The sequence below is a fragment of the Lingula anatina genome, chromosome 7 (assembly GCF_051362555.1).
Source record: "Lingula anatina isolate TDL-2025a chromosome 7, LinAna3.0, whole genome shotgun sequence".
Taxonomy (NCBI): Eukaryota; Metazoa; Brachiopoda; class Lingulata; order Lingulida; family Lingulidae; genus Lingula; species Lingula anatina.
In genome coordinates, this window is record NC_141773.1 from 18,509,920 (window position 1) to 18,533,048 (window position 23,129).

Below are 23,129 nucleotides of genomic sequence, written 5' to 3' on the forward strand. Positions count from 1 at the left end.
TCAGGTCTGACGACATGGATCCTGGCTCCAAAGGCTACATCGGTCTACAAGCAGGCACTAACAAATATGATTCACAGAAAGGAATCACAGCTTTCGGTGCTCCACGTCGTCCTGCTGATATGCGTATGCCGAACCTCCTTGAGGAATACGGTTATTCTGGTGGCTCAACTGATTTTTAAGTTATATTTAAGATTAAGAGAGAACTATGTTATACACTATTCTTCGGGCACTCAGGCTATTCATCGCCTTCAGTCTTTCAAGAAATAATGTTCATTTGTTGTCTTAACTTAGTCTGGATCTAGCGCGTTAGCAAGCTTGTTTTTTATTTCTATGAACTTCAACATCTTGCCCAATTTTTCGAAAATTGAACAATGTAAGTTACTTTCAAAACAGATGATTTTTCATGACTCTGATAAGCTAATTCTAGGGTATTATTCAAACCATTAACGTTTTCTTTAAGCATCACAATGTGTATAAAACCGGAGGGTCATAATACGAAATTTATTTTTTTTATGCAAAAATGTTGTAAATTATTTGGCTTTTTTGCTTAATGTATATTTTTTGTTTTTCTTCTGTTCACGTATTTGATATCGCACTTTCATAACGTATTTGTCTCACCCTCCATTGTAACCCGAATAATATTGCACTGTTCATTAACACTATATGAATACATCTTGGATCAAATTTGATATTACATATTGAATACTTATTCATTAAAATTATTAACAAGTTGCGACCTTTTGTTACTGACCACATTTTGTTAGTTATGGGACGCCCCTTTGTTATTATACGCTTAACGAAAGCTGCACATAGCACCTGTACAACATTATTATTTTCATTATCTTAATACTGAGTGTTCAATCTATAAAGGTAAATATATCGAAATTCAATTTATACTGCTAAAGAAATGTGATGACGGGCTTTTTGTATTTCGACTGCTTGCTGTACATGTTTGCGATATAAATGGAAAGCAACGGACAATGTAAGGTTTGAGGACATTGAATTTGGATGGTGAAAGTCAGGTAAGGCACTGTAGTCCCTAAAGGCAAAAAGCAGATAAGAAATTAATTTTTACATATTGTTGCTCAATAAAAAATTAAAAAGCAAGTCTCTTGCGTTTGTTGTTTATTGACACATTCCATAGGAGCAGCAATTCAAACAGCTGAAATCGTTTAAATTTAATGCAAATTTTCTCAATGTAGATATGTGTCACCAGCTACATTGTATGGTCAATCCGACTCCAGTTTGAAGAGCAACTCTCCGGAATATTTAAACAGTGTGAATTTGCAGGTCATTGTGTCATAGGATATACCTAAGTTTCCAATAATTATGTTTATATGTTTTAAGTATACTAGAGCAATATTGTCAGATGTTTCAAAGTATCTAAGTAATAAAGTATGATAGCGTTGATTCCAAATGAACTTGTTAAACATCAGGTAGAACTAGGTTAAGGGTTAGTCCTTGACATCAAGGTAAAAAGAACAGACTAACACATAAATTACGAAAGAGAGAGAAAATGGAAGGAATGAAGTAATATTGATATTGTTTCTTTTACATGAAGCTGAGAACTGATTGAATATGATGTATATTTCCTTTAAACCTTTTTAGGTGTGACCCGTTCCCCCTTTTACTTTTAACAGTCAGAATGCATTAACGGTGGGCTTTATCCAAAAGATTCAGACTAAGCAATTACTTTAAGGGCCTATTCTGCCGAGTGTCTCAAATAATCACCATGTAAATCTCTTTGATTGGTATTTTACTGCATGTTACTTGCACGGTGTTTTTTTAATAAGACTACTGATATGAACTCATAGTGCTACTGATATAGATTTGCTTTCCCATCTGTACCTTTGGTAAAACAAAAATGAGGGAAGACAAGACTACAACAAAACAGTTTTACACATTTTCTTACGTTTTCATAGCTTTCTAACTGTTTACCAAATAATCTATCTCTTGCTAAAGCGTCTCTCTTTCATACCTTTTCTTCTTGCCACTTCTATCCATCTGAAAACGCTTTACGGTGTTATACTTGGGTTAAAAATTGTCCGATATGCAAAGAGAGAGTGACTTTACAAGCGGGCGGCGCGTTCGTCCGTTCACCTGTCGCCAACCCTACTTTTCAGAGCCGATGACCTGGCGGATAGAGTAACAATCGGTCCTCAGATGGGCTCTAACAAGTACGATTCTCAAAAAGGGATGAGTGCATACGGCGCAGTTCGACACGGTGCGGACACACGCTCCGATCAGATGATGAAAGATCGGGCCACCATTGGCGCACAGATGGGTTCCAACCGCTACGACAGTCAGAAGGGGATGACCGCCATGGGCGCTGTCCGCCATATTGCTGATATAAAGAGCGATAATATGGAAGATCGGGCTACGATTGGTGGACAGATGGGTTCCAATAGGTACGCATCCCAGAAAGGTATGTCGGCTTATGGGGCAGTGCGACACGGTGCCGACACGCGCTTAGACCATGTCATGGCCGACAAGTCGACGATTGGCATCCAGATGGGCACCAACAAGTTCGATTCCCAAAAAGGAATGACATCTATGGGCGCTGTCCGACACATCGCCGACATTAGAGCCGACAACCTACAGGACAAGGGTACCATAGGCGGGCAAATGGGTTCGAACAAGTACGACTCTCAGAAGGGGATGGCCGCATATGGTGCTGTGCGCCATGGTGCTGACTTCCGCTCCGATGACCGCATGGTGGATAGAGGTTCTATTGGACTTCAAATGGGCACCAATATGTTCGCCACACAGAGCGGCATGACAGCTATGGGGGCACCTCGTCGACCGGCAGATATGCGCATGCCAGACTTGTTGGCTGAGCGTGGCTATCATCAACCAAAAGCTCAAATTGAATTGTAAATTAAGCAGAAAAGCCGTATGAATATCACTCTCCAATTAGCACTATTATTTATCTTTTGCTCCACGTACTCTTTCACGTTCATGTTTGTACCTCAGGGTATAGTGCTACAACTTGGTCGTATAAAAGACAGGATAGATAACAAAAACTACGGTAAAGGAAGCACTGTAAAATGGTTTTGATCACGAAAAAGCATAGAATGATTATGGCAGCTCACACTCACAGTGATTTGTACATTTATGGAATCTTTGAATCCAACGACTACCTTATTCAAATAGAATCACCTTGGACACTAAAGGTGGTGCTCACTCAAGTGAGCTGGAAGATATACTGGTTATTGTTGAATCTGAATATTAATAGGGTGCAGAACACTTACATTAAAGGTCACTAAACATTTTGGATGCAATGTCACTTTTTGCCTTCGCAACTCACAAAGTGAATAAAAATGAAAAACATATTCAATCGTGATTCTTTGTGTCTAAATTTAAGGAAAACACTTTTTTATTTTTATACCACACATAATGTAGAATGGCTAAGCATTTTGGTGAAAGATTTGCTCATATTTTACTTCTCCTCTTGTAAATTAGTGTTCGTATGACACATAACTAAGTTCATGATGATACTATTGCCAGACAGTAAGCTAGCTATCAATTTGACCTCAAACATAATGAGAACTTATAGGCACTACACAAAACCCCATGTTTTTGGCTTTACATGTGATATTCATCTGGCAATTACCCAAAAATCTATATCCAGTTTATTAAAACCAAACAGCATGCAATGCTTAAATCAAGACTAGTTCAATATTCATCCCAGGCAGCCTCTAATGTAGTGAGCGATTTCCTCTCCAACTAACCTACAAGACACTATCATCCATCATCCATTGTTTCCTTTTCACCCCCAAACAGAGCCGACACAATGGCTGACAGGGGAACAATCGGCTTACAGATGGGCTCCAATCGCTTTGCGTCTCAAAGTGGAATGACTGCATACGGCGCCCCGCGACGACCGGCGGATATGCGCATGCCTGACCTTCTTGCTGAATATGGTTATGCTTGTGGCGGCCAGGAGGAAAACCGAAAGGAATAAGATAATATATAAAACTTAACACAATTTGAGCGTTTCAAATGTTTAACTCGTTCCGTAAAACTAATGTCACTTATAGACTATTGGAGATAAACTTTCAAGTTGTTGAGAAGCATTATAATGAATGGCATTTCGTGAGCAAATCCTTAGACAATCTGGTTAAACCGCAATTTGAAATATTATACTACAGCTGCGATACACGATGCATCGATGTACTGGAACATATGTATTTTGCATATGATATTAATATTTTGTTCTATACTTTTGCCTTCGTTTTAAGTATACCCAATTAATATGATGTTGAATTATTGTTAAATGTTTCATGTTAATTGCACGATGGAAGAACCATTTTATTAAATTAAAACACCTTCATTCAGACGAGTCGTTTGAATTATAGGTTGGAAAATGTATATTTTGAACAATACTCCCTAGATTTCACAACAATTACAATACTTAAATACCTTCCTAAGCATTTCCCTGCATGTTTTACTGAACTTGTGTTTCTGTAGCGACTTACACAAATAGTGACACGATTGACTATAATCTGTTTTTATTTCAAAATGTTTAAATGTGTGGATTTTGCGTTTAGCAAAGGAAACACTGTCTTATATTCTTGCTTTGTCAATCTGCATAAACGGCCAATGTTCCACACAGAGAATAGCATGGTGCTTTACAGAAGAATTAGCCGATGGTTTTGTCAAGCATGGCTCTTAAAAGTAAAGTGTCAAGTGATGAGTTTAGTGCGTCATCTCTAGATTTGTTATGGACAATATGTTTATTCATTCAATTAAAGGGCTACCTCAAAAGCCACTCTTCAAGTAACCAGAGACAGAAATATGGATGAAAATGATAGCGAATGGCATTATGTTTCCTCAGCTTTACTCACTTTCAAGCACTTACATCTCCCATACGGCCAACATAAATAAAACATGCACTAAAATACAAGTAGGGACCACGTAATGGGTTATCTCCGAACACTGCCTTATGTAGCATACCGTGAAGGTATTTCGAATATAGTGCTTTTCTTTCATTCGCCATACATGGTTTGTTGCATATAATGACTTCTGTCTATATTCCACGTGGAATATCTGTTTCTACGTTTGTGTTTGTAAATAATGGTGTTTTTTGTATTAAGTAACTCTTTTGTCACATATTTCCCTTTTTGCAGCTATATACAAACCTCTCTCCGAATTAGTTAAAATATGATTCATATTCACATCTATCGTTCTTGCTACTAACTGCTATAATGGCTCCGGAATGTGTAGGTTAAGGTCATTTCAACGTGCAGCTGGTCGTTGCACACGATCAGACTTATGGGTGGCGTGCAAAAGTTTTCACATCGAATTATCAAAAGAGTTTAGATCCATCGGCAAAATTGAGCGTCACTAACACTGTTTGTCACAATTTAATTCTGCTGACCTATACAGGTTAAGACATGATATCCAGTAAAGACAGATATATCGTAAAATGTTAAAATTTTGATCAAAACTTTCAAATTTAGTTTACCTTAGTAAAATTTAAATTTGGTGTCTTTGTGCTTATTTACCAAAAGTATTCAATGTCATTTCTGGATATCTAAGTTCTGAACCGTAAAGTGTCATAATCTTGTATTAAAACCATTTACTTTTGCAGCCATCAGGTTGCAGAGGATGAGTTGGTGATTCTCTGGCTATTCTAGTTTTCACAGGTTAAATTCTGGAGACGTACCACTTGTCTAACTCAAAATCCACGACACTACCTATTCATTCAAGAGCCAAAATAGCAGCAAATTATTTCTTTTGTGCTTGTTTAAAACGAAGCAATTGTTGCTATATCATTCATTCTTCATAAACATCCTCCTTTTGTCCTCACCCACTTTTGAAGACCTGGAATCTAAATCTTGGCCAATTCTTTCCCTAATTTGTCGACCTCTAAAGTACCCTGTAGCTCTTGGTTAGTTAAAACTCAAAGTGGATCCTTATGTCTTCCAGAATCAATCCTGTGGAAAACCAAGAATGTCAGGGTGTGATCAGCATCCAAAGCGGCACCAACCAATACGCTTCTCAAAAGGGCATGCGAGCAATTGGGGCTGTGAGGCACATTTCAGACATCCGAGCTGACCAGTACGATAAGGAAAGTGCCGGAAATCTGTCACTTCAAACAGGCACCAACCAATTTGCTTCGCAGAAAGGCATGACGGCCATGGGCTCCGTTCGTCACGTCTCTGACATCAGGGCCGACGAAATGGACCAACAAGGGCTTACCTACATCAGACCGCAGTCGTCCGGCTCCAACCAGTATGACTCTCAGAAAGGGATGCGTCCAACTGGTGCTGTCCGCCACGGTAACGATGTCGGGGCAGCGGAATACGACCCTCAGACAGCCACTGTCATATCACCCCAGTCTGGCTCTAACGAGCACGCCAGCCAGAAAGGAATGACCTCCTTTGGCGCACAACGTCATGGAAAAGATGTTGGTTCTTCTGAGTATGAAGGCAAGGACTGCTTCTCCGCCCAGATGGGTACCAACCAATATGCCTCCCAAAGAGGCATGACGTCATTTGGCGCCATCCGTCACGTGTCTGATATTGGAACATCCGAAGCCGAGAGCAAGGACACCATTGGTCTTCAGTACGGTACAAACAAGAATGCCTCCCAGAAAGGGATGACTGCCTTTGGTGCTATCCGCCACGTCTCCGATCTGAAAAGCGGTGCTGAGCTTGATCCAGAGGGACAGACTCTCATTGGTTACCAGTATGGCACGAACAAGGTCATGTCTCAGAAGGGAATGACTGCCTTCGGTGCTGCTCGACATGTCACCAACATCCCATGTGAAGAGGCTTCCCCTGAGGTCCAGGCGGTCCTGAGTTTGCAGTGTGGCACCAACGAATATGACAGTCAGAAAGGGATGAGAGCCATGGGCGCTGTCCGCCACGTGTCCGACATAAAGGCTGATCAATACGATGCTGAGAGCAACACATACATTGGTCTTCAGGCAGGGTCTAACAAGTTCGATTCTCAGAAGGGAATGACCGGTTTCGGCTCTCCACGTCCAGTCTTTGACAAGCACGTGCCCGATGTTTCACAAGAAGGTATGGCAGAACTGAACATCCAAACTGGCACCAATAAGTACGAATCCCAAAAGGGCATGACGCCCGTCGGAGCTGTCCGCCACCCAGCTGATATCAAAGTATCAGAGTGCACCCCAGAAGTCCTGGCAGTGATGACCCTTCAGTGTGGTACCAACCAGTACGCATCACAGAAAGACATGACACCCATGGGCGCCGTTCGACCAGTGAAGGATGTAAAGATCGAGGAGGGCACCCCAGAGGGAAGCGCCGCCCTGTCTTTGCAATGTGGAACCAACCAGTACGCTTCTCAAAAGGGGATGACAGCCGTCGGTGCCTGTCGTCCCATCATGAAGGCCGGCATGCCCGTACAGGATCAGAGCAGTCAAGGTGTCACCAGCTTACAGTACGAAGAGAAAACGGATGAGGAAAACAAGGGCATAGTCTTCGGCCGTTATAGGCACATTTAAATCTAGATGGACAGAGAGACAGCATATATGCAAATACTGTAACAATGACAACACCGTCTAATGCCCTTTTGTACTGAGTCAATGAACTACGCCAACTCTGAGATGAAACTGAAATTACTTAAATTGCTACAAAGCACATCCGCGGTGTTCATAAAACAATTGCTTTCCAAAGGGCATTACTGACAATCAAATTTGCGTGTTGTTGAAATGAAAGCGCCTTTGACACGAATGCGTTGCATAAGGCAGCGGAAACCCAAAGCTTATCCTGATCTTGGGCTACATGGCACGTGACTAATTTTTTTACAGTAAAAGGAATTTTGCATCAAAATTATAACTTTAACTTCCGTGTTGGATACATGTCCGATTTGTGGCACATAGTTAGATACTATAATAACGATTTCTATCCTTTCTTTAATCCCTTGAATAGAAGACACATATGTATAACATATCTACGATAACGCGCTAAAATCGATTTTTTTCCAAGCATTGTTTGTTTAGAGGGTTTTGAGAGTGGTTGGGACTCGAGGTTTATGAAGCAAGTCTGTCCATATATACGCCTGTATATACTCCTGGAAGTAACCTTTGCTTGTTCGTGATTACGAATGGTTTTTTGCCATTATCAATAAACTGTTCACTGAAATGATGAATTTAGTCAAAATACTTCAAATATGTAGGTATAAGCTGCAAAGGTAACATATGAGTGTAACTAACTCAATTCCTGAGTAGTAGCCAGTTAAAGGGCACTAAAATCAAATGACACAGCCCACTTGTCGGTTTTGATGAAATCGAACAATTTCTACAGGAGAGAATAAAGGCAATATATCCTTACTCATCAAAGCTTCTGTTCACCTTTTTGATTCCTCACACAGTAGAGACGTTGTTTACTTTTTTGGTTCCTGACTCCTTAACGTCCCTGTTTATATTTTTGGTTCCCCGCTCCTCAAAGTCTTTGTTAACCTTTTTGTTGCTCACTCCTCATGAACCACAGTTAACCTTTCGGTTCCTCACTCCTTAAAATAATTTTAAACCCTTTTTGGTAAATCCATAGCATGTTTGTTTTAATTTAAGTGTCTCAGTAAGTTTATTTTTGTGCTCATTTGTGCAAATGTATGTTTTGCATATTTTTCCACGTGTTGTTGTGTGTAAACGACCGCTTATATTCAATTATCTTTGTGTATTCCACTATATTCCCGTAGGGCATTGCTCTTGGTCTGTCCGGCATACGTTGTTCTATGGCAAGCGGTGGGGTGGAGAATTTGTTTTGACTTGACTTAATGTATCCTTTCCTTTGCATGAGAAATACACAAAGTGAAGGCACGAGTATTTTATGTAACTACCGATTGTTAAACAAACAGTTTAAATCCATGCAAATTCGTTTTGCTAACATACATATTTTTGAAAAAGAGGGTTTTTATTTACGAATTGTAAGTGTTTGTAATATAAGGAAACAATCAAGCTGCTTGATTGCACTTGTGAACTAATGACTGCGCATGTTCACTATTAAAGAGCAAATAATATTACAACAAATCACAATTTCTATATCTATCAAGAAGACCTGCTCTCCTACAGGTTAGTCTTGTCTTGCGCAGCGCCCCTACCAGATCAGGTAAGATGTACACAGTAACATTGTGTCAATGGCATGTTTGACGGTATGATAGACAAAATACACTATTGTTATCATGTTTTATAATGTTATTATTTTCGATTTCAGTTTACAGTAGTTAAAAAACATCTAGATGGGCCCAGGGGATGCTGTCCACCCTTCCTCATTATAGATTTGAGCAAGATTAAATGTTTATTTAGTGATTGTGAGTCAACCTGAGGACCAATTTTTGAACAAGCTGCTTAAGCAAATTCACTGGAAGTATTTTAGTCAAAATTAATAACACAAAAACACAAGTAAATGCACTATTTTAAACCAGTGAAACGTGTAACAACTCAGTCTTAGAGGGGGTTCCTTGCATAACCTGGATCCACTGTTAGAATACCATTATTATTGATATCAGATGCTTTTCGGAAAGAAATCGTTTTTCAGACGTAGTTCCCAGCACTTAGCACAATATATATATATAACATCTTATGTTCAAGGGTAACGTAGAACTATTGATGTCGGGAAAAACATTTTTTGAAACGGATATGGGTTGTTAATGACTTGCTATATTCGTACTGATTTATTTAGCAAGCACTATAGCGATTGCACACACTAAAATAGTTTATAAATAGGCCTTGTTTAATTTTGTGATGTTTGGAATTAGTCAAATACCACACATACCTGGTTAATTAAGCTAGATCATTGACCAAACACATTATGATTAGAGCGCAATTTTCTTTAGAAATTTCTTTTTTGTTTAGAGTTCATTTTCAAATAATGCTGAAATGTGGTAACAATTAATAGCCCACACACTTTGCTATAACTTGCTCAACCATGTGCCGTATACATTATGCACTGCTAATATCACGTAATTTACTGCCGCCTCTATCCTTTTCGCACCAGTTATATACTTATCAGTTGATATCTTTCTTGTTTCTTTCATGTTACATACACGCTTTATTCTCACTTAGAATGCACATACACATTTTGTTCCTAAAATTATGTTTTGTATGAATAAATGCTGATGGTTGATATTCATGTGTGGCGGCCATACATGCAGCCAGAATGCAAGCTATCGTTTTTTACCTCAACCAATCCACAGCATAGAAAAATATCGTGGTCATATTTTCACTGGAGAATCTATCCATGACACCGGGTGCATGTTTTAACCAGGAAAAAGAGAACAGAAAACAAATAAAGAAAAAAATAGAAAAACCAACCTCTTGGTAACTATGCGGTCTTCAGCCGTGTGCTGGTTATAATACTGATTAACAGTGCGCCAAATCCGCTTGCCCCCCTAATTCACGTGCTCCCCATGTTGTAAGCGTCCGCTTCCTGTGCTTTCAGAGTGAAAGCTGTGGGTGACCCGAATACCCAGTCCTTCGTGTCTCTCCAATATGGTTCCAACCAGTTTGACAGCCAGAAGGGAATGACCGGGTTTGGCTCTATCAGACACGTCTCCGACATGAAGCTGGAGAAACAAGATCAGAATTCCCAAGGAGAGCTCTGGCTGCAGACTGGCACCAATAAGTTCGACTCTCAGAAGGGTATGTTGTTTTGGTTTGAAAAACAAAACACCTAGACATGGAGTGATCGTTTATGGAATAGGTTATGTCTGGATACAGAAAAAAACAAGGCGACTAAAGCTAGTCATGTTTTAAGTTAATTGATAAATATATTCTCAGTCTGTTTTCCTGGGTCAGTATTCAATTATACTTTTTGGCTTCTTTCGAACAGACTAACAGTGTCATTATGGCAAACTTGGTTCGAATCGTATCTCATAATAACAATGAAGACCCGATTAAGGGAATTCCCGAATATTCATCGCACAATGCACGGCAAAATGCACGGTCTTCAAAGTGACACATGTAAATATCAACGATACTGTATTTGCAGGTATGACTGCCATGGGCGCAATCCGCCACGTGTCTGACATGACAAAGAACCAACCGGAACAGGACAAAGATGGCGCTAATGTCATTAGCACGCAGATGGGAACAAACCAGTATGCCTCCCAAAAAGGTGAGAAATTATTATTATTATTATTATTATTATTATTATTATTATTATTATTATTCCTGCACTGTATTTAATGCACGATGCTCAGTACTATTATTATATTAATGTGATACAGCCTCAGCCAATATATAGGGTCACATATCGACTGAAATGAAAACTTAGAAAACTATGGAAACAGACATTCTTGCAGATAATAGATGATACATTTGATAGCTATATACTATAATTACTTTCTGTATACCTTTCGTTATTATTGAAAATAAGAGCGTGTGACATTTATTGGAATATTTGATTTCCAGGTATGTCTGCCATGGGTGGAATCCGCCACGTGTCTGACATGAAGGTAGATGAGGCATCAGCTGAAGGAAAGGCGACCATCAACCTCCAGTGCGGAACAAACAAATTCGATTCTCAGGTAGGTGAACAATATCATCTGAATGGGACGTTCCCTTTGCCTTTGACGGACGGCATTTTTCAAATAGAACGCCGGGCTAATGAAGTCAAAATTCTTCTTTGTAATAGCTTTGGAGGTTGTTTTTTATTTATCTGTTCCCCTCTGATATTGATTACCATTTATAAGAAAATACCAGATAGCCTAAACACCATGTAAAGAACGAGATAGATGTGTAGGGAGGGGGGGGCAGAGGAATGTGCTTTTTCCTGTTTCAGAAAAACAAGTGCAAAACAATACTAATTGCCTTCATTTTCTACCATATGTTTTTAGAAAGGAATGACCATGTTTGGCACCCCTCGTCCAGTGAAGGAAGTCAATCTCCTGGAACCGGACCAGGAGGCAATGAGCGCCCCTTCTCTCCAACTCGGTACAAACAAGTACGACTCCCAGAAGGGGATGACCGCCATGGGCGCCAACCGCTGGATCATGAAGGCCGGCATGCCCGTCCAGGACCAGAGCAGTCAAGGTGTCACCAGCTTACAGTACGAAGAGAGAACGGATGAGGAAAACAAGGGCATAGTCTTCGGCCGTTATAGGCACATTTAAGCGGCTACGTCCACGCGGCAGTCTGGAATTGCACTGTACATGCGCAGATAATGCGGTGTGCGGTGCCTCCTAGACGTTTCTCTCCTTTTGATACTCTGACTGCGTCACCTCAACTGAAGGCAAACTAAGCGATACATTAAGTAACGATCTTTCGTCGAAACTCACTGGACAATTGTAGTGTGGATAGTTCACGGTCAGCGTTGACAATAATTTCTAATATTAAAAAGAAGTTTTGGCAACAATCAAGTGGACCGTTGTATTATTCATGTAGAGAAGACGTATGTTGTATTTATTTATTTATTTGATGGGATCTTTATGTGTTAAAAGTGGTGTTCTACACGTCTGAATGAAATTGATACATCTTATCTACCGTGCAACATTGCAACTTAACACTTGGTGTGTTACGTGTGTATTCACATCGCTTTCGAAAACATTTCTGTTTTTTTTTCAAATGGAGACAAATTTTAGACAGATTTTTGCTCTTTACATGAGTTCAGTTTTGTAGGTTTAGTTTGCTTTTACTCGAGGGTTTTGCTTTTTAGTTGTAATAGTTTAAGTTAAGACACGTACCGTAAAGCTTCCGCTCATCCCTTCTTACCATCACACGTCTGACACGTAGGCGTAAGAGAGACTGCCACCGGAAAGAAAGGTTGTGATTGTTAAGAAACACAAACTCAAATGTAGTACGAGGCGGATGTGCTTTGTTTAACCTTCAAATTACACACCTAACCTGAATGGTTTATTCTTAATTCCGTAGAAGATATCGCACCTGATTCTTGACATTACGGCCTGGCTAGGATACTGAAGGCTAACAAAACATGATGGCGACCCTAGACAGAAGTATTCGATTTACAGTATTTAGAATTTGGACTGGTAATGAATATTGGTCGTCCCGCTTCTCTTAGTGATATGAATACCAAAAACACTTTATAAATGCAGCTTGTTTTGTCTGCCAGTGTAGTGCTATTTTATGGGCTGAATCAGTGTACCAGTACTTTTCTATTACATAGTAAAAGTCATACCCCTTCATTTCAAAGATGTTCACATTTTGAGAGGTGATAAAAATGATTCAAATATCAATCTCCCCCGTGCAATCTCGTGCAGTTGTGTTTTCATGAAATAAGGACGTGTAAACTTTTGAACCACTCTATCATTTTATCATATTTTACCTGGTCCCATTTCACAAACAGTAACTGCGTTATTTAACTCCCTCGAAATGTGAACATTTTGATCGTTACTCAAACCGAAAGCCTTTAGGTTCGCACACTCTCTGTATACAGGCACGAGATGCAAATGCATAGCCCCTTTGCTACTCTTTAGTTGGATGAAGCTGTTTAACAGACATACGAGACAGTATTATGATGGCTAGTTGCTCAGAGTGGCACTCATATGACTTCATGTTCACGGTGGTGAAAAAATAAAACTGGTTTATACTTTAACAAAATGTTGTTGTGTTATTATTTACAATTTACGCAAATGAGATTAAAATGCAAGTTACGAATACTTGATCCTTGAAGAACTGACATTATTTAAAAGTACTGTAATTGAAATTTCGAAATTGCATCAAATTCAGTCCAAGACGTCGGTCGCATATGTGTTTTTAAACTTATGGAGAAACAATTGGACATTTCAGTTTCGTTTTTTAATACATATGCACATTAATGTTAGTCACCAAATTGTAGCTTGGCCTATACATATCAAATGTGGCCAATACACTACGCTAGGTTTCATTCTTTTTTATTATTATTATTTAGATTCATTAATTTCTGACTTTGTTTGCTAAGACCGCGAATTGTGTTTAACAAAAGCGGTGCAGCGTGCAGCTTTGGCTGTCAAGGTGCGCGGAGCATTCGCACCTGATGCAATCTCATTATCGCAGCAGAGAAAGCTATTTTAAGACGCAATCATTAAAATTCACCCATGAAAACTATCAGTCGATAAAACAAAGTGGAAAATAAAGCAAAGGCCGGAAGTCAGCACAGATAACTGCCATTCTACAGAGGCATATTACTTATAATGATATAAAGTTTAAATTAATTTACACATTTTGTAATCGAACTCTTTTAACATCTTTTAACGCTAAAACGATTTCCGTATAATAAAATAAAGCTTAAATTAATTTACACCTTATCTTGTAATCGAAGTCCACATCTTTTAACGCTAAAATGGATTATGCTTATATGACATGTTTGCAATACAGAAGACCAGCTTAATATTCAAGGTGTACCATCGTTTCTAAATGCGGTGGTGTCTTGTTACATTGAGGGGTCCATAATTACACCAGAAGTCAGAAATATCGCGGCGTGAACGTGTCAAATTATGGCAAGGTGTATAGGGCAGGTGGAAACACTCATACTACGTCATGTTGGCTATAAGGTACCTAAGGCTGACTGAGCATATATGCAGAGACTACGAGCCTGTAGAATAAGCCCCTGTTTCTTCAAGCTAAGGAGGTTTGGTTAATTAAGATATCGCGGAATTCGCCGAAAACAAGAGCATATCTCTAGTTAGCTTCATGTAAAACCCCGGCTACTATTGAAACAAAACGTTTAATTAACCCTGTAGTAAATGGCATTTGAATTATAATTAATTAATTTTATTAATAAGATTTTAAAATGTAGTACCTGTGCCATTGGTAAAATAAGAAGACTCTGCGTCAGAATGAGTTTTTCTCGTAAAAAATCTTTCAGTGAGTGCTCCTTGCAGCGCACTAGCAGTAAAAACCGAGCTATAAATATTTAGTTCTTAAAAATGAGAGAGCACCGTAATAATCTCGGTATCAGTCTCCATAAATGAGTCACACGTAAGCCAGTGAAGTGGTGCACTTAGCCATACAGCTGTTAAGTTTACAAAACTAAAAAGCAGAATGTCAAAAGTCTTTTGACCTTTTTGGCGTGCGGTATCTTCTCAACATCACTGATAGGTTGGAATTTCGAGACCGCATTTGGAGGCGTTAGTCGCATCTAACCATTTGCAACAACGTTGTGCATCGGCTTGTTCATAAGATGTTTGTGACATAGAATTTTGTCAATGCGTAGCTTAACTTTTATCATATGATAATATGATACATTAACTGCGTTTCATATGAATATTTACTTTATAACTCACCAGTATATTCACGGAATATCTAAACCTGTTTTGCTGTCTTTACTTTCTGGGTCGTTTAAAGTTATGTGAACCCCGTTAGCAGACACTTAAACAGACTGTCAAAAGTAGCGTATCAACAAACGTCATACGTACACGTGCTTTAAGCTCTAGAATACACATTCGTCGTAGTATAGACTTATATACACCGCGAGCGTGACGTCAATATATATCCATCGTCTGCTTAAAGTAGGTCAAAGAACTTGAGACGAAATATTCTGAGAATAGCACACGGTTTCTCTTCTCTGACAAGTGGAGAATCCTCATAGCCTAAGCAAGGGGAGTTTGCAACATGGCATTCCGATCGTCGGTCGTGCTTATCCTATCGCTGGCCTTTCTGGTGGTCAACTTCGACAGCGTCTCGCCTGATGAGCAAATCGATCACATAGACGGCGAAGAGTTGGATAAAATCATTAAGAGTGGAAAGCTAGCTCTCATTTACTTCGCACCTAGTCTGAATTTGGTACCCACTGGACAAAGTTTATTAGAGGTAAGGGGTGTAATACATGACCTGGCACCCAGCGTATCGATTACCAATTTTTCCATTTTGTTCACATTTTAGACAAACGTTTATTCCATTATTTTCTTGCAAAAATCGGTATCATTTTCTGCAGTATCACCATATCGATTCTTTAATTTTTTTACACCAGCGTTGAGTATATGGATGTGTTGCGAAAATAAACCCAGCTAAGTACGGTAATGTCAGCAGACGTCATGCACGAGGTGTGAAGCTGCAATGTATATGATCTCTTTCCGCAAATTCTGAAAGAGTGGTAACACAAGTATAAAGCAATCATCATAACGATTCTTAATCAAGCTATTAGTACATATGTTTACTCGTTTGTCTTACCGTTATATTGTAGTAGTCATTTCACGGTTTTTGCATTGATACCTTATGCTCATAAAAGTATGAAGCATACTCGTACATGAAATAGACTTTTAACTTTATGCTGCATGCAGACTGAATGAAATCACTAAGATGGAATCGCGAATAGATAAACTGTATTACCTAAACATGGGAACAGGGGGAATGTTTTCAATTCCTGTGTCTGTTTATCTATGCACCTGACGCTCTGAATCTGTTGCGAATTACGCTACCTGAGTAACTGCGAACGGTTCGAATGGCCAAAACGTTTATATTTACGAGTAAATCATCCAGTGATTTTTTCCAATTCTGCAAACAATTTATAAAAGGGAATTAAATATTCACTTTATTTTTTTCGATTTAAATTGAAATTGCGCTGAACACTCACGGAGCTTAGCAGCGAATGATGATATCCACGAAAGTGCAAAGCGCTTCGTTGTTAGATAAAGTTTTAATATTTGCCGTTTAAAGCGCGGGTTTGCGCAGGTGATTGTACAGCATTTGGTATAACACTTGATTGATTTATGATTCAGACGGGACCAGCAAGATATATAAGAATAAGAATATCACTCAGTACTGTTTTTATTGCCCCTTCGAGGAAGGTAAATGGCTTCAAATAAATCACCTTCCAGATTCATCTTCAATTCAAACCTTAAAACCCAGACTCCAGTCGCGACTACTTGGTAAATCAGGAAGCCATATTGAGAAGTGACGAACAGAAGGTCACGCCGCATGACCTTTAACGTGTATTACCAGGAATGCGAAATAATAGTTCAGTAAAAGGTTCCGGTGGCCATGCTGTACTTCACGAATCTCGCCTACATAGTACATACAAATGGCAATTAAGACGGTTTTCCACGGATCACACCAGGAAGAGAATCGATATTTATCAAAACTGATTATATACTTTATCTTTTTCTTATTATCAAATCATGATAAGAGATGAGGGTGTGGTAAAAGTATTTGTCGCCACAGTGCAGCCAATGTATGACAATGCAATGTAACCGGTCTGTATTATTAATTTGTCACTGTCGATATGTGAATGAACTATTTTGTAGGGGGTGTGTCTTGTATGGGGTCATTCCACTGGTGCCACCTACTGTACCAGTATAAACGAGGTTGAGGTCACTGTTGTTGTTCGAGCAGGTAGTGCAGTGATGTGATGTTGTCTCGTGTTCCTCGTTTTTAGATCTGATCTGATATATTTTTATCCTCTATCCATTTTTATGTGTAAGACCCTTGAGGAAATACTTTCAGAAATGTTTGTTTCGAGGACAACGATAAGTTTCATTTCCTTGACTTTAATTGTATGGATATATTCATTCAATTGTTACTTTCAAAAAGTATAAAGCCACATGCAGTGCTGCTAAGTAACTGAAGGCAATGGGATTATTAAACAATGGGGATGAAGTGGCAAGAGATAAATGTGTTGCCAAGTACTCACTTAAGTTGTCGTTGGTCCTTAGAAGAATTGCGTTTCTGAATATGCCTGTTCTTAAATGTAAGAAGAAACGGATGGAAACAATCAAAAATGAAAATATTGTAAGTGCAGTTTGAAGTTCATTAAGGATTTCAAGTGTCGCCTCTTAGACATTGGGAGTATTCGGCAAGAACCTTCACCTTTTGTGGTCTAGAAACTCACTCGGAACTACTCGGATGTCTCGCGCACTCGACAGTATGGAGCGTAGCGGAGTCAGCCGAGGATTGCAGATTGCTAGAAACCGCATTGTACCGGAAGTAGAAATGTCGCATAAAATGATGACGTCACCTTACTTTTACCAACCTAAGTTATAAACCACGCACACTGACAATATATAATAAGTGAGACACAAGTGAAAGATAAATTTAAGGGTAGATAGATAATAATTGATCTTTATCTATTGTTCAAAAATCTAATTGTCTTTATGTAGCCAAATGTTCACAAGCACAACGAAGCTCTGTTTTTGCTCCCAATTAAGTAAGATAAGTCCATATGACTGAAAATTGTCATTTATTAATGACGAAAACTTATAAGATACAAAGTTACAAAACTGGGGCGATAATCAAACATCCCCCAAACTATATAAGTGCCATAATATAAAGATAATAAAGTATATTAATGAGTGTAACCAGGATTAATTAAGAAAAATATGAGAAATTACAACAGCTATAGGCGCAAAAAGTTGGCGCAAATGAAAATTAAAGGCAGCCCCGGCAGCAGTGCCCCAAGGCTACGGTAACAACCATAAAAACCTTGTTAACAAAAACTTGCAGGTGGTCTAAAGCAGTTTAGGAAATACCTTAGTTCATTAGTATCCATACGAGTAACTTCATAAGTACACGCGTATACTATTTATAAATATGCATACTGTGACTCATATTACTGCAATGAAAGAGATTGATTTAAAGATTAATATCGTCCAATTGTTTCGCGTGTTTTAAAAATGGCAATTCACTAAATCATGTTCGTTTAAACTGCTCAACAGTTCCCAAGTTAAATACAATGCATTACATTAAGTACAAAAGTCAAATAATTAAAAAAAGCCAAATTTCATGCAACAACAGACAATGAAATACGATATACGCAGCCAGGGACCCAGTGATATAGGCACCAATGAGTGAATAACACGGATACAGCCGTTAACTGACCCTTTGAGGTTATTTAGCACAGAATCCGAGATAAACGAGCTTTCCTCTAGCTACGAAGGGTGAATTATACAAGTGACGTTTTACTTAAAATGCATTTGTACCACACGTGCAAGGTAACGGAGATTCTAAGGAATGATGGACATAGCGTCGCTCTGCATCCAGAAACTAAAAAAAAGCAAAGAGTTATCCCAGAAATTGCCATTTTGTCACTCAATGAATTCCTTGTAAATTCAATAGCATTGTACCCCTGTGTCAGACCATAGGTTTAAATCAGGGAGTTAAAAATAGTGTTTGATCAAAAGTTACCCAGAACACATATCGGAGTTATTATTATATGCATACGCATATAAATGAAGAAAAATAGTTTTACTGAACTCGGTGTGCTCATTATGAAACAGGTGCTTGCTGCCACAAACGATATACCGTTGTTAATCTGTATACCTACCGAGAACCGAGTGATTACACGTTAATCTCTAATGATTTTTGAATCCATGTAAAGGTGAACCACTTGTTGATTGAGCGGTTTCTTCATTTCTGTGCAATGAAAAATCACTCACTGCAAATTTTTGCATAGTAGCCAAGTTGATACAAGAATGCACTGATAATCAATATGCGTTTCATTTTTGGATAGTAAACTGTTGTTTTATCTGTTAAAGCCACTGGATTGCAAAATTGCCCGTTAGAGTTATCATTATCCTTATAATCAGGTGGGCGCAAATCAGGTGCAGTACACAGGTAAAACAAGGGTTATCTCTCTCTTACACACACACACACACACACACACACACGCATGCACGCACGCACGCAAGCACATGTTCCTTAAATTTAGCGCAATTCATAGACCTATTATAGTGCACCAATGTTTGAAAACCTGAACTGAAATTGACAAGAAAGCCGTACCTTGAAGAAAGAATGTACGGTGAAATTTATTTTCATTTTGCCTCAGGCCTACGCATTTATCATGAAGTGTTACCGACACTAGAAAAAAATGACAATGTTGGCAAACATATCATTGAATGCAACTGTTAATCTCTGCGTTAATCTCTCGTCCTGGATGAAGATCGGTGCATATTTGATTACATTTCTCCAGACGTTCAATTCGTGAACACTGGCATAAATCTTATTCTGCTTCTATTTTTACAGAAGTAACGAGCGATAAAATAATCAATTTGCGTTACAGTCCAAGCCAACAGCAATTTAATGTTTCAACTTGTGCATGTTAATATGGTTTACAGCACTCGTAATATAACTGTTAACCGTTTTGCTTGAAGGCCAACGACCATCCTTGTTTTATAGCAGACCTACGCGATTATCTAGCATAAAACACTTAAAATCAACCCCGAGACATGCGTCTCTTTCATCTTATTCTACCTAACTCAACGAAGTAAAACAGGTAACATCTAATAGTTCACTGAGTCAGCGAGTAGTTGCCAAAGAAATACGAAAAGTAAAAAAATTACATAATGTCAGTGAACACTGAATCCATGACATTTAGTTTTTCTTTGTAAGCTGGGGATTATTACACGTCAGCGGACGTTAGGAATATTCTGCTACGTCTGCGCGTAGAAAATACTTGTTCACAACGTTTCAATCTGTTACTAATGATATTAACATGACAGTTATCATGCAGCGCTGTTTTTTATTAAGTGGTAATGGGTACTATATGTCAAAGGACGCGGCTTTAAAAATAGAACGTGCAATGGTGCCCGGCGAATGTCATTTGAAAAAACAGCCTCTTATTTAGATACCAAGGATTCGACTGATGTTGCAAACGATTATGTTGTCAAAAATAACAATTTTATGCTGTTGAAGAGTAAAAACATGATTATTTAGACAGTATGGTATGTGTTCTCTGAATAGTTTGCTCTAGCTGTGGAAAGGTAGACATACGTTATAATTATTTATATGTTAGGCAGTTTGCATGAGGATTGTTTATTGGGTTTAGACGGGAAGATATAAGATCATGGTATGAGTTCAGCGCAGATAACCTATATAAATAATGCCAGAGGCCGCAAAAAGACACATGGACGATCTAGGTGCATTGCATTTAAAAGGCACCAATCGTACAGAATAGTCTTACGCTCAAAATGAGCACATTGTGTTAGCATCATCTTACATAACTAAATCTTTTTATTTTAGTAATGTATCATTCATTGCAATGAATGTCCTTGCTACAGAAAGTGTAACTGTCGCCATCTATGTAAAACTTGCATCTCAGATCAGATTTGATAAGGGTAATTTTTTCTAGTGATTCCTACGGAAAATGCTGTAGGGATATAATAAATTTTTGTGTCACGATTACCTAGGTGTAGATGCGCTTCCAGTTTTATGGCACGATTTCATCAATCTCTTGAATGCGAACAGCTAATGGGATTTGCTTCGTGTTTCTCATTATTTCACGATTATTCCCATTCTACACTAGAGATGCCTGATCAAAGTAAAATGCCCCCATGAGCCTTCAAATGTATGAACATTTAAACTGGTTGACGTACATCCCCATATGTGAGCACTTCCGGAAAAACGAATATTGCCAACAAGTCAATAAAGCACATCTCATGTATACATTCACTGTGTAAAAAGTAAAAGATGAGATAAAAAGTGCCTTCGTTGATCTTGGACGAGATCCGGATAGGAATAGAAAATTCCAGTTGCCTATTTAGACTTCATCTACCTTGAGAGAAAACACACGGGCAATTAACAGCAAAACTGTGCATATTTTGCACAATTAAGATACAAATTTAAGCCTGAAATGAGTTTTTCTGAAAAGGAAGCGTCCGCTATCAATCACTTGGTAATGCCAGAATCCAAATCAAACATTCTGTTCTTGCTGTTGGAATTCAATTTCAATTCTGTACAAATGGAGTCTAAAATGCCTTTATTAAGAAATTAAACAAGGTTTAGGCGATATACCTTTGTTATTACTACTCTGTGGTTTTATACATTACATTTCCGTTAGCACGTGTTCATTAAAGGATGAAATCTAGATCAAAGCAAGCGTGAACACACCTCCACGTCGCTGCAGTCCCTTACTTTATTTACACCCTTATTTATTGTGGCCTTGCAAACCATGGGACCAGGTAGGAGCTTCAATATGTATCCAGAACGCGTGCAAAGTATTTCTAAGGAAATAACAATCTCTCTCTCTCTCTCCTTCTCTCTCTCTCTCTCTCTCTCTCTCTCTCTCTCTCTCTCTCTCTCTATATATATATATATATATATATATATATATATATATATATATATATATATATATATATATGCTAATTTTGTTATTCTTTCCACGTTCTGCAGATATATTTCAATCGCCATCCTGGCTCCCGTAACCCTTTTGCCTACATAAACAGAATCTCCAGATGTACTTCTGTTTCGTTTTATTAAAGATAGCATTGAACAGGTATTAACACCTGCGAGGCGCGTTTCTGGGTAACCTGACACGAGCTACCTTACTACTCACCTTTAACTCTCGGTATATAAGGTGGTCGATGTATGGTAAAATATGTATACCACAAGGTAAGAGAGCAGACCGCTACAATATTATTATATGGTGCCTATTTTATGGTCGTGGTATAGCATCTTTGCATATGGCTTTTCATATGGGGAACAATTCTGTAGTACCGGTAAACACTTAACTGATGAAAGGGCTATGTATTTTTGTCTATATGTGCTGAGAAGAGCATATTAAAAACTGCCGCTTTAAGCTTTGCTTATACATCTGTTTCTTTGATCATTTCGCTAACGTTAATGTGCATACTTGCAGTTGTACTAATAAGAAGTCAATAGAAATATTACTTGCATGCGGGTTTGCGTTAGTGGTAGCAGTTATTGTGCATTGCGCTGATCATTGAACTACGGATTATTTTACAATAATTTAATTCGCCTACATATTCTTGATGTTTTGTAATCGTCGTGGGTGAGATATAGCAGGTATACCAAAAGTATTGCTGTGTAACAAACAATACCAATCTTTCGTCTCCGACACTTGTTGAGAATCTCCTGTAAGGTTAATCACCTGACGCATACAGGTGTAGCTTACTGCAAATGTCATAATCAGACTGGAATTGTGTGTAATATGCATGGTGAATTGGTGTATTGAGTGATCGGCTGGGATAGAATTGGAATCGCGTGTACCAGTGCATGTACATAAAAGTCTAGTGATAGATGGAAGGTACCTGTGCCAACTTCGTAACGTGATGAGTTAGTGTAATGCTGTGCTTATATATAGGGCCGTACATATTGTTTACAAAGGCTTTGCGTGTGTCTCTTATGTTATTACAATAACGTTCATCCAATATCACCGCTTATATTAGCTAAAGTGTATAAAGGCATCTCAGTTTTTTTTTTTTTTTTTTTTTTTTTTTGGCCTCGTGTGTTGTTATTTCAGAACGTTGTGCTGAAGTTAACAAAT

General features: G+C 38.5%; 2 protein-coding genes across 4 annotated transcripts in view; both read left to right on the forward strand.

Annotated features, from left to right (window-relative positions):
- LOC106177181 (uncharacterized) overlaps window positions 1-13,531 on the forward strand; it is a 26,130-nt gene extending 12,599 nt beyond the window's left edge. Inside the window, exons 8-13 of the mRNA XM_087018081.1 lie at window positions 5,932-7,476; window positions 9,189-9,194; window positions 10,416-10,615; window positions 10,965-11,090; window positions 11,387-11,502; window positions 11,812-13,531. Coding sequence (XP_086874207.1) covers window positions 5,932-7,476; window positions 9,189-9,194; window positions 10,416-10,615; window positions 10,965-11,090; window positions 11,387-11,502; window positions 11,812-12,087 — 2,269 coding nt within the window. The 3' untranslated portion in view covers window positions 12,088-13,531. The remainder of the gene's footprint in view (window positions 1-5,931; window positions 7,477-9,188; window positions 9,195-10,415; window positions 10,616-10,964; window positions 11,091-11,386; window positions 11,503-11,811) is intronic.
- Window positions 13,532-15,417: 1,886 nt separating this feature from the next.
- LOC106177157 (uncharacterized) overlaps window positions 15,418-23,129 on the forward strand; it is a 30,071-nt gene continuing 22,359 nt past the window's right edge. For 2 of the 3 annotated variants that reach the window (XM_087017499.1, XM_087017498.1), the window contains exon 1: window positions 15,423-15,721. In XM_087017499.1, coding sequence (XP_086873625.1) covers window positions 15,524-15,721 — 198 coding nt within the window. In that variant the 5' untranslated portion in view covers window positions 15,423-15,523. Of the gene's footprint in view, window positions 15,722-23,129 lie in introns of all 3 variants that reach the window. The other variant, XM_087017500.1, reaches the window with a different exon arrangement.